The sequence below is a fragment of the Passer domesticus genome, chromosome 8, assembly GCF_036417665.1.
Source record: "Passer domesticus isolate bPasDom1 chromosome 8, bPasDom1.hap1, whole genome shotgun sequence".
NCBI classification, from domain to species: Eukaryota; Metazoa; Chordata; class Aves; order Passeriformes; family Passeridae; genus Passer; species Passer domesticus.
Window position 1 is genome coordinate 2,919,209 of NC_087481.1, and position 12,557 is coordinate 2,931,765.

A 12,557-nucleotide genomic window follows, 5' to 3' on the forward strand; every position below is an offset into this window, starting at 1 on the left:
TTAGGACAGATCGTGTCATAAACTGGCGTCACGGATCTTGGGTTCTGGGGACAGAGGAGTCTGCAGGTTACGTGTAGTTTGTAACAGGGGAAGGACGTTTCACGGCAGCCGCACCGAAACCGTCAATTTTCCTGAAAGGGGTTGAACGGATTTAGAAAGCAAGGGCTGTGATTCGAATTTCCCGCATACTGCACAAACCAAGACGGAAAAAGCATTCTCCAAACTCTTTTTGAGGGTTCTGTCTCCAGAATATCACAAAAGATCTCTTGGTGCAAAAGGGGGGAAAACTGTTTCTGTTGTAAGAGTGTTTAACTGTCTGGGAAGGAAGAGACACCTTGAAGAAACTAAGCAGGGCCTCCCAGATTGATTCTGTCTCTTCAACTGTGTGTGTGTGTTTCACTGGCTGGGAAGGAAGAGACACCTTGAAGAAACTAAGCAGGGCCTCCCAGACTGATACTGTCTCTTCAACTGTGTGTGTGTTTAACTGTCTGGGAAGGAAGAGACACCTTGAAGAAACTAAGCAGGGCCTCCCAGATTGATACTGTCTCTTCAGCCACCCAGGGAAAAAGTTGAGTGAAGGGAAAACACAGTGTGTGACTGTGTAACTTAAAACACCTCCCTGTTGTGGTCCCTAGTCCCTTCACAAAATGAATGAAGATTTTAGTGCCAAGGCAAAAACTGATTTTTACACACTACTTGCTAAACACAATGCAAAACCTTCACCAGGCGGAGAGGCCTGGGCAAAGAACAATTGGTTTAATTTAGAAAATGTTGTTGGTAGAATATGTTCTCTGCAACATGAAACAAAATTTAAACTTGGTAAAGATAAAACCATCCTCTGCTCAGTTTTGGGAGCCTGCCTCACAGCAGCCATAGAAACTCGCTCTAAGCGAAGAAGTGAGGAAAATGCTATAATAGACTCCCTTCAAAACTTAGTTGGAGTTTTGCAAAAACAATTAAATGAAGAAAGAAATGAAAATAATTTATTACGGGCTGCCTTGAGAGAGGTACATGTTAAAAATTCACAGAACTTTGATTCCTCAAAAGAAACAGAGGAGAAGGAAACTTCTCACCTTAATCAAAATTACTCCCAAAAAGAATTAGTTCTGATGAAAAATTTTGGGGAACACTGTTGTTGCAATAGCATGAAACCTCAAATTAAAACAGAATGCAACTATATTAATGATGAGGATTTTGACCCACATATAATCACTAAAGAAATCCCATACACTGCTACTGAATTAACAAAACTTGCAAAGCAGTATGAGCTTCTCTCCCACAAAACTGAAACAAAATCTCTCACTGGGAAAGTTCAAACACATTTGTCAGAACAAGAAGCCGGTGGGTACTGGAGACATGGAGTGTTCTTAACAACGGGAGACAGACGCATCCCATGGTCCCTAATTCAGCATATAGCTTATTGGACAGAGGGGCTTAACCCCTCGGAAAGGGGAAACCTTTTAACCATAGCCGGTACCCCTGACCAACTCCTGGAAAACATTCAAAAAGCTGCCTGCTTGCAAATAATGCATGAAAGAAAACCAACTACAAGCTATGAGTCACCAATGCAATCACCTGTAAAGTCTAAAATTATGACCTCTTTAATTCAAAGGTTTACAGAAACACTTAAACCTATAGCAATTTTCCCTCAAAAACCCATAGCAGCTATGTCCCCTATAGAAACACCAGATAAACTTCTTACTAACCAGAATAACCCATTTGTTCCCTCTTATGACTTGCCGAGAAAAGGGATAAAATGGGATTGGAGTCTTTCTCAAGAGAAAGCACTGCAATCGCTGATTTTTGAAGCAACAGCTCACCAAGCACTGGACCCTATCCATCCTACAGATCCCTTTCAGGTAGAGTGGGGATTTGCCTCCTCAGGATTGTCAGTACACATTGGGCAGCGGGGTCCCGAGGGTCTGACAAGGCCTGTTGGTTTTTATTCCCATGGTTTCAAAGATGCTGAGAGAAGACACTCTACCTGGGAAAGAGGTTTGTCCGTGGTTGGCTTAACTCTCATAGAAGTAGAAAAAAACTTAGCGATACAAGAAACTGAGAGCTTGGGTAGCAGCCAAAACAAACTTGCCTCTGTGATTAAAGCAACCCCTCCTTTCTTCCCTGCTTCTGCTAACAGAGAGGGAGAAGGCAGTGCTCAGGCAGAGGAACTGTTAACCATTTGTAGTATTTTCCAGTGTGAGGGACAGAATTATTTTCTTGTCTGTATTAACATCAAGTCCTATGCCGCACTTGTATTTGTGTTGTTTCAGGCCAATGCTTTTAAAAGAACTACAGGAAATAATACCGTTAAAGCAATACAGGGATGGTTTGGAATTTTCCTAAGCCCACAGGAAATTCAATCTGATAATGTTTCTCACTTTACTGTCAAAAGTGCGCAGGATTGGGCAAAAGGTGAAGGGATTGAATGGACTTCTCACACCCCTTACGACACATGGGGGGCAGATGGGTGTCCTAAAATCACTGCTTTTTGCCCGACAGCTCCAAGCATAATTCCTTCACTACACGGACCAGATGATTTCAAGAACCCAGCACATTACCCTGGACAACCTCTTTTTGGTGGACCACCCCCTATTGTAGGGGAAGTACCACTGGTGTTAAAAACCTCTCTGACAACCCCATTGTTCTAACTCTTTCTGCCTCTTCGTGGCAGATTCTGTTGTGCTTATTTTTACAGAAGAACTCCGTGGGACATGGAGACCTGAGAAACCATGATAACACTAGCATTGTACAACAAATATAATGTTTTCCCTTCCCTTTATGGTAACACAAAGTGATAACATTACACTTAACAAGTAAATTAAATAATAATGAACAAATTGGCTGCTACAAGTAAAAATCTGACCAAATTACAGCAACCACTGCAATCATCCTTAACACATCAGTGACTGCTATCAAACATACTACCAAATTGGGAAAAGGTAAATGTAAACAACCACAAATTGGTGATTGATGCACTCAATGCCACACAAAATAATGTTTCCTTGGCTCTCAGCTGTGTTCAGGCTCAATTGTGGATGCAGTCAGTTGCTGCCTCAATTATAAAAGAAGGTGAAGAAGGCACTTTTCCCACTGAAATTTGAAAAATAATCTGGGACAGTGCTACTGACTTTGAAAGAGAATTCCAATCCTGGTGGAATTTGGTAAATTTCACTTATGACCCCATTTCAAACGTGGCCACGGCTTTTGTGTTAACCATACGCAGTGCTTCAGTGCATTTGGTTTTTCCTACTATAGCATTAGGGATAAATCATGACGGAGCTTTTCTCTATCCTTCGGAGCATAGGGAATGGGCCCGTCAGATTAACAACAAATGGCAAACTGTCAATCTGGAATCTTGTATTGTCCGTGAACAACAAGGGTTCATCTGTGAAAGCAATGCAATCATAGCCCAGGATATCTGTCTGGACACAGAGCAGAATATCTGTCACTTTGAAATACATCCTAACGAGACTTCTGAAACAGTTCTCATATACATAGGCAATGGATGTGCATGCTTTAGAACTGCCTGTGATCTTGTATTTGTAGAAAATGTAGTAGTGGATACTAGGAATCATTCAAATTTCTGCGCTTGTAATTTTACCAGAATTGTAGGATATGATTTTTCTTATGTAGCTCCAGTTACCTCTCACCAGCTTTTGCAATCCAATTACACCCTGATTCACAAATTGATACCTACTCCAATTGGGATGAACCTCACTTTGGTAAGGCAGTTGCTGCTCCACCAGGACCTGGCTGAGATTCTGAGAAAGATCAAGAAAGATGGGCAGAAGACCCTGGTAACTGTTCATCACAATGTAAAACAAATACATCGTGTCATGGAAAGAGTAAAGAGAGATGCTGAACACAAGTGGTGGGATACTCTTTTTGGGTGGTCACCAACTGCCACAAGTGTCCTGAACACCATGTGTCATCCTATTGTTGTCCTTTTGATCCTGGTTTCAATTGGTTTTGTTTTGTCAGCAATCTTGTTTGTCATGAATTGGAGAATGATGAAACGGTTAACAAGACTGACGTCCATAATTAATGCACACAATTTGGCTGATGTCCTTTTTACTATGGACGTCCCCAAGACAATTGACACAAGGCGATTATGAATCAGTAGATGTGTTTTGAAAAACCTTTTACCTTCCATCTTGTGATTTTGTTAAATTTATATTCATTTTATTACTTAATTATTGCTTTTACTTTTGGCCATTTGTGATTTTATTTTGATTATTTGATTTGATTATTACCATTTGTGATTTTTCAAATTATTTAAGCTATAATGCCATTATAATAATTTGTGAGTTTGTTCCAATTATTCAAGCTATAATATTATTTTGAAAATTTTCAATTATTATTTAATTATTTGCTAAAAAATTGTTTTGATTTTGTTTTGCTAATTGCTTCTCTTTTTCGCCCTTCTTTTATTTCTTCTTATCTTTCCTTCTCTTTTCCTCTCTCTGTCATACTGTCCCTGTTTTCTGAGGTATGCTACCAGCGTGAAGGAGACTTGAGACCTGCTGATGAAGACCCTTTCAAGACAATCGTGAGTCACAGGGTCGTGTGAGTGTCTGTCCAAAACTTCCCTCATTTTTTGCCTCTCGATCGTCATGAAAGCCAAGACCACCGGGGAAAGGGAAAGATCCTGTTCTGAAAATCCAGGTCTGTCTGGTCCATCAAGCCAGATTATTGCCTACGGGTGTGTTTGCTCAACTCATGGAACACTGCACCCGAGAAGGGGCAGTGTGCTCTCCTTCACCTGCATCACCTAGCAATGCTAGTGCTGGAATTTCTCCACCCTTCTGACTTGGCTGGACTTTCTCTCTGGAATGACCTTCCCGGGGGTCACCACAAAAGGACCCTCCATTCACCGTACATCAACCACCGTGACAGATGGACTGAGATGGGAGAAGGTTCTCCCTCAAGGACTGAGACATGCGACCCCTACATGGAAAAGTTCCCCTCTTCTTCCCAAAAGGACTGAGACTGAAATCCCCACCGTAGGGTGAGGGAAGGTGTGTGTGGGGACCAAAGCAAGTTTTGCAAGCGACCACTGGACCGAGAAGACAATGGTTCTTGCCTACGACATCTGCTGCTGACGACACCTGCTCCTGATGGACTACTGATGGACTCCTTGTAGACTATTTTGAAATGGGTCCCCTTCCCCATTTCAAAAGGACTATAAAAAAGGTTAGACCTGACTGATACCTTTGAGATCTCCCCTGACGTGAAGACGACAGGCTCTTCGTCGACCGGACTTCGAGGGACTTTGTCATCCGCACGTCTGGTAGCTATATACCTCCTTGCCCTCCCTCTCTTCTTTTTCTTTTCCTTATTATTTTCCCTTTCTTCTTTCCCCTTCTCTCTAACGCATCTTCTCTATGGCTATTTAATAAAAGTACATGTATTTTGATTTTACTGCAAATCCCCTTGTCGTGTCAGTTTTTTGCACCCTGAGATCAGTGAAAAAGAACCTACACGAATTACGTCCTTAGGACGGATCGTGTCAGTTTCCCACCAGCTCCAATCTCCTCCTGCATGAGCAGACTCACACCAAGGAGAAGCCATTTCGCTGCCCCGACTGCAGGAAGGGCTTCAAGCACAACTCGACCCTCATCACCCACCGGCGCATCCACACTGGGGAGAGGCCCTACAAGTGTCCCCAGTGTGGGAAGAGCTTCACCCAGAGCTCTCACTTGACCCAACACCAACGGAGGCACCAGTAAGGGAAGCTCTGCAAATGCCGTAGTTGCAGGAAGAGCTTCATGCCCAGTTGCAGCTTCATCCCCCACTGTAAGACCCACATTGGGAAGAGCCCTGGTGATCAATGGTCCCTGTGATACATGCTGGGAAGACACCTGTACCTTTTCCTACCCTTGCCAACGACATGATGTGGGCCTAACATGAGGGTCAGGCCATGGCCCTGTCATTACATTCACTCCCATCTCTAGTCAGTGCTAGGAGCACGAAAGAGACTCCCTGTCTCCCTGAAGAGAAGGGTATCCTTCCCGGGAGCGAGGATAAACATGGTTGGGTAGAGGCAGTCAGTGGTAATGTAGCTTTTCCTGCAAATCCTTTCTCTTATTCCTTGCTGTTATCGATATTGTTTCTGTTGCTGTTTGTTCTTTGTCTTGTTGCTATTCCCGATAAATTGTTCTTATCCCAGCCCAGGATCTTTGCCTTTTGTTCTTTCCATGGGAGGCAGGAGGGCAGTGAGGGCAGCGCGGTTTTAGCAGGAGCAGGACATTGGGGACCCGAAGTCCTAAACCTCAGCCGGTGGAAACCAAGCCCTGGTGGCCATGCCAGCAGCCTTGGGAGCAGGTCCCTGGCTGGGGCTGTGGGAACCTCTTCCCTCTGGTGCCCAGGGACAGGACTGGAGGGAACGGCTGCAGCTGAGTCCCGGCAGGCTGAGGTTGGATCTCAGGAAAAGGTTTTTCCCCAGAGGCTGCTGGGGCACTGCCCAGGCTCCCCAGGGAAGGCTCCCAGCTCCAGGGCTCTCTGAGCTCCAGCAGCATTTGGACAGCGCTGCCAGGCCCAGGCTGGCATTGTTGGGGTGTCCTGTGCAGGGCCAGCAGTTGGACTCCAGGATCCTGATGGGTCCCTCCCAGCTCAGCCAATTCTGTGGATCTGGGGGAACAGGGGCCTGGTGATGGATGCCATGGAAAATGACCATAGCAACAGGGGCCTGATGGTGGTTGCCATGCTAAGGATCAGATTTGTCACAGGCTCTCAGAGGGGTTCCATGGGGACTTTCCAAGAGTCTCCAGGCTGTTCAAGAGCTGGAATGTCACAGGCAGAGACAGGGGCTCCATGGAGGCCTCCCAGGGGTTTCTGGGGATGGTAAAGAGCCCTGTGCTCAGAGGCAGTCACAGCCATTCCATGGTGACATCCCAGGGCACCTTGGGCTGCAAAGGCACCGATCTGTCTCAGGCACTCACAGGGGCTCCACGGTGACATCCCAGGAGTCCCCAGGCTGCCAATGAGCTGGGATGTCCCAGACACTCACAGGGGCTCCAGTCATGGGCACAGTGGGAGCTTCAGGCAAAAGCTTTATTTCTTTTTTGGAGAAACTCCTGATGAGTCATGAGATGGAGAAATGACACCCAACAGACACCATGGATCCTCAAACCCCTGCAGGACCCCTAGACTTCCAAAATTTATTTTATTAGAGGAGAGTGGGAGTGGCTGGATCCAATCCCAGCCCCAGACTTTGTCAAAGCTGTAAAAGATTAGACAGGTAGAATTGAACCTTAATGCAATTTGTCCCACAGGATTATCGATGGAATACTAGATAAATTGATATAAATACAGCTCTGATTGATTCTGATCATGATTAGACAGAATGGTTTGTTTACACCACAGATTAAATTTTAAAAAAGAGTTATTTACTCCACAGTATAGGAGCTATAACAATTATTAGCATATAGTGATCTAGGAAGCAATTTGGATGTCAAGAGGGCCTTGCTGAAGTTGTTGGAGCCCATTGCAGGCAGAGCCTCCTGCTCCAGCAGGAACTGCCTTTCCTGTGCCATCAGCAGGGCAGGTCCCGCTGCAGGAAAAGCCCCAGGCCAGCCCCAGCACAGGGAAGGGCTCGGGCACAAGGGCAGAGTGCCATGCTGGGAGCTGTGCCAGGCAGAGCCTGAGGCACCAAAGGCACCTTGGCAGCAGCAGCTGCTTGCAGGGCATGGCCAGAAGCCTCCCTTGGCAGCCCGGCCTGGTGGCCAGCACTGCAGAGCTGCTGCCTCAGGGCTCATTTCTGCCTGGGCTCTGAAAAGCCACTTCTGTTCCAGGAGCCTGCCTGGGAAGCCATTGGCCCCAGCACCTTGGGCACAAGATATGAATGACAAAACTCTTCATGCCAGCAGAGACAAGGCAGGGGCAGAGGAAAGGGGAGAGCCAGGCCCAGGGCACAGGGCTGCCATGGTGATGGCTGTGAGGTCACTGCCCCTGCAGCAGCCTGGCTGCCCTCAGCAGACATTCTGGCCAGAAGCGTTGTGAGGGCACCCAGCACAGCAGAGAACCCCCATGACAGCAATTCTGTCCTTGGGGATGAGAGGGTTTCACTGGATCAGGTTGCACAAAGCTCCTGCTCTTGGACAATTCCTGAGATGGGGAATGCAGTTCTCTGGAAAAACAGTTGCAGTTTTGTGCCACTCTCATAATTGTAAAATATTTCCTCGTTTTAACAAATGTAAATCCACCCTCATTCATTTGAGTGATATTGACTCCTGTTCTGTTACTGCAAGATGTGGGACAAAATAATGTTGACCACTATTTTTCCATTTTCACAGACCTTGAAAAGTAACCAAAAATCTCCCAAGATGGGGTTTGGATGCCTCATCACATAACCAGCAGGTAGAATGTGGTGGCTCTGGGCTCAGTGGTGTGGAGACTGAGGACAGAACAGGAGCAGCCTGAGAGGGATTAAAGGGTGGTTTCAGAGAGGCTGGAGTTTTTCTTCATTGTATAAAACACCAAGAGAAAGAAATAATGGCACCAAGGGTGTGGAGTTCCCCTGCCCCAGGAAGTAGGGATTCTAGCCAGACAGACAGCATCAAGTGAGGAGTGTGATTTAAAGAGGATTCCGCCCCTCCACCCTGTCGGGCATGCCCCTGCAAGCCCAGGAAAAGACACTCCACCCGATCTGGTCAAAAAAGGAGAGGCCACAGAACATTTTTCCTTTTCTGTAACCTCATTGGTCCAAATTCTACTGCAAAGTCCCCGCCATCAATTTTTCCATTGGTTGTCCTCCTCGATTCACTCCTTTGCAGTGCCCTGCTCCTTCTGCTATTGGACCCCGACCCTAAACTCCACCCCTACCCTGTCATATAAAACCCATGACAAGCCACCACCCCCTCTCCCCCTTAATTTCTTGTCTTGGTCCCTGGCACAATAAAGGATCCTGTGCTTTTCTAAACCAGTACCCATCCTGTTGCCTTCCTTTCCCTGTTGGTCATTGATGCCTGCCTGAGGTCTGAGACTCTGGGGCCTGGGGGAGTTGTTTTGCTGCTTACTGCAGTGGAACACAACACAAGGGCATCTGGGGAGGCCCAGACTGGACAGCGGGAGAAAGGAATTTCCTCCCCCAGGGCAGGGCTGTGGTGCAGAAGGAGCCTGGAGCAGCCCAAGGTTTGTGTGGGCAGGCAGAGGCAGGCAGGAGGCAGAGCTGTCAGCAAAGGAAGGGGCCAGCCAGGTGGGGCAGCCGGGGGATGACGACAGCCTGCAGGGACAGAGGCGCAGGGCAGGGACACCGTAGGACAGCCTGGGCTGCACAGGGCACAGGGATGGGCAGCAGCTGCAAGGCCCTGACAGAGCCAACTTGGGCAGCACTTTGGCCATGGCTGCTGGCCCTGGACCTGAGCCAGGAGCAGGAGACAAGTGACCCTTGCAGGCCTGGAGCCTCATTGCCTCCTCGTCCCTGCTCAGCAGCCTGGCAGGGGCCGCCCCATGGTGCTGCCCTTGGCATTGCACATCCCCACATGCCAGTGCCCATCCCGGGAAGAGCCCTGAGCAAGGAGGGAGGGACAGGATCTGCCTGGCCAGGGGCTGGGACTCAGGCCTTGGCCCTTTGCATTCCTGAAACACATCCAGGTTTGCTCAGCACCAGAGACACCTTTCCCTTGCTTGTTACCACCTGTGATCACTGCCTCCAGTGTTCTGCTCTACCTGGAACCTGGGAACACATTCACATGAGTTGTGTCCCTCCTTGGGACCCATTAGAAGTTAAAGAAAGTTTGAAGTTTGAATCTGATTTGGAGTTCTTGAGAAGTTCTTTGAGGATACTCTGAGGGACTGAGTCTGATGCAAAGAGCACCAAAGCCCCAGAGGGTCATTAAAGTCCTGCTGCTGTGTCTGTGCTGCTGAGCTGGGCTGGGCTCCTGGCCCAGAGGCAGCTCCTGGCAAGGGCAGCGCTGCAGAGAGACAGCTCTGGCCAGGAGCAGCTCCTGTGCACAGCCCAGCAGGGCTGGGGCACTGCCAGGGCAGCTCAGGGACACCAGCAGGGCACAGCCAGAGCTGACAGGGGCTCAGCACTGGCAGGGGCTGGGGGATGTCCCAGAGGGGGCTGTGTCACAGCGGCACCTCTGTGGCTGTGTCCTAGAGGCACAGAGCAGCTGTGATGTCAGCAAGGGGCTGTGTGACAGCACAGAGTGGGCTGTGTGAGGTCACAGGTTGGGCTGTGACATCACAGAGTTTGTTGTGTGAGGTCACTGAGCAGCTACAGCATCATAGATGGGATTCTGTGTGACATCACAGAGCAGGCTGTGACATAATGGCATGGCAGTATGACATCATAAAACAGGTTGTGAGGACAAAGTGTGTGCTGTGACATTACAGAGTGCCAGTATGACATCACAGATTAGGTTTTGTGACATTACTGAAGGGGTTGTGACATCACAGAGCTGTCTGTGACATCATAAAACAGACTGTGATGACACAGGGTGAGTTTGTGACATCATAGAATCTTCTGTGACATCACAGTGCAGCTCTATGATATCACAGACTGATACCCCAGCACTGGTCCTGTGATATCATGAGGGGGCTTTGTGACAGCACAGAGCCGACTGTGACATCACAGAGTAGCCTCTGTGACGTCGTAGGCTGGACATCACAGAATGGATTCTGCCATCACAGGGTACCTGTGTGTGTGGCATCACAGAGGGACAGTGACCTCAGAGACCACCCTGTGACATCATAGAATGGCTGTGTGACATCCCAGGGTAGGTTGTGTGATATCACAACATTATCTGTGACATCATAACATGGGCTGTGACATCACAATATGGGCTGGGACATCACTGGGGCTGTGTGAGGTCACTGGGGAGGTCACTCTGCCCCAGCCCCCCCTCACAGTTCCCCAGAGCAGTCCAACCCTGCTCGTGCACAGTGGGGTCCCCTGTCCCCCCGGGTCCCCCCGCTCCCGGTGCTGCAGCCTCCCCCAGAGGATGTTCCACGAGATCGACCCCAGAGCCTGACACGGGGACGGGGGTCTGGGGCTGTGGGGGGTGGGACAGGGGGACAGGGACCCCCCGGCAGTGTCCCCGTGTCCCCCCGGGCCAGAGCCTGGGCCAGGGCTCCTTCACCCCGTTAGGAACGAGGGCTTGACTATGCTGAAAAAATCCCCAGCAAGGGATCAGCAAAAACTAGATTTAATATTAAGGGACAGCAGCACAAAGTTCCTTGGCAAGAGTCACTCTGCTCCTGACTGGACACTTCAGGCACACCAGGGAAACAAATCAACAACAAAACCAAACAAAATCTAGGCAATCAAACCAGAAATGAAGCAAGAACTGTCCCTTTGTGTGTGTGCATGAGTGACACAAGGACAATGAGGGCAAGGATAAAAGGATTGTGGCCTTAAAGCTGAACAGAGCTCAAACTTAACTGGACTTGTCTTACATCTTAACCCTAACTGACACCTTAAACTTCACAATTTAGCAAAAGAACAGCACTTAACACTATTTAACCTAACTTAAAACCTATGACTTTGCAATTTAACAGAGGAATAACACTTAACAATATTTAACTTAGCTTATAACTTATATTCAACTAAACAACTTAGCAAAAGAGCAACTCTTATCAGCATTTAACTTCACTTAGACCTCATGACTTAACCTTACCTACAGGCCTGACTGACTCAGCTATCCAAGGCACTCAAGCCCCGCAGAGAGTAGCATTTCTGCCACATTTTCCCAGCACAGGCACTCCTGTGTGCACACAGACACAAAGAGTCAGTGCAAGGCACCTGTGAGAAATTCCCCTGAGGGCAGGAAATGCTCCCTGTGGATGCTTTGGCATCTCCCCAGCGGGTGAAGGGTTGAGCCTGGAGGAGTGGGGGGATCGGCCCAGGCTCCCTCGTTGTTCAGGATCCCCGAGTGCAGCAAACGGGAGAGTTCCCGGCTGGGAGAGGCCCCACTCAGAGGGAGTCGCTGGCCCAGGAGAGCTCCAAGGGGCTCCTTTTGCAGCGCTGTTTGTAGGGCCCCAAGAGAGGGGCTGCAGTCACAGCAATGGTTCATCCTGGCCACACTTGGCATCAACAGCTTTCTTTGGCACTGTGAGAACAGGGATGTTGTGCCACTGAGGGAACAAAACCAGTTCCCAGGGCTGCTCCTCCAGCAACCAGGAGCTGGCTGGGCACAGCAGTGGCTGGAGCAGACAGTGTTTGTGCTGAGCTGCAGAGGAGCTGAGCCCAGGGGTTGTTGGCCAAGGCCGAGGCCCAAGGCGCATTTCTGAGCTGGCAGGTCGGCCTGAGAAGGGGAGGGGAGAATGCAGCAGCACAGGGCCCATGGAAGCAAGGGACCATGGTGACACTGTGGGGCCCTGTGAGACAAAGGGACCATTGTGACACTGTGGGGCCCTGTGACATCAAGGCACCATTGTGACACTGTGGGGTCTCATGGAATCATGGAGAGCACTGTGACATTGCTGGGACTCATGGCACCAAGGGGACCGTACTGTCGCTCTGTGGCTCCATGGAATGTAGGGATCATTGTGATACTGTGAGGCCCCATCAAAGCAAGGGGCCATTGTGACACCACAGGGCCTCCTGGAACTGT

At 48.7% G+C, this 12,557-nt stretch overlaps 1 protein-coding gene across 1 annotated transcript in view; it reads left to right on the forward strand.

Annotated features, from left to right (window-relative positions):
• LOC135306056 (zinc finger protein 135-like) overlaps positions 1–12,557 on the forward strand; it is a 66,847-nt gene that overhangs the window by 48,749 nt on the left and 5,541 nt on the right. Inside the window, exon 3 of the mRNA XM_064429616.1 lies at positions 5,615–5,718. Coding sequence (XP_064285686.1) covers positions 5,615–5,718 — 104 coding nt within the window. The remainder of the gene's footprint in view (positions 1–5,614; positions 5,719–12,557) is intronic.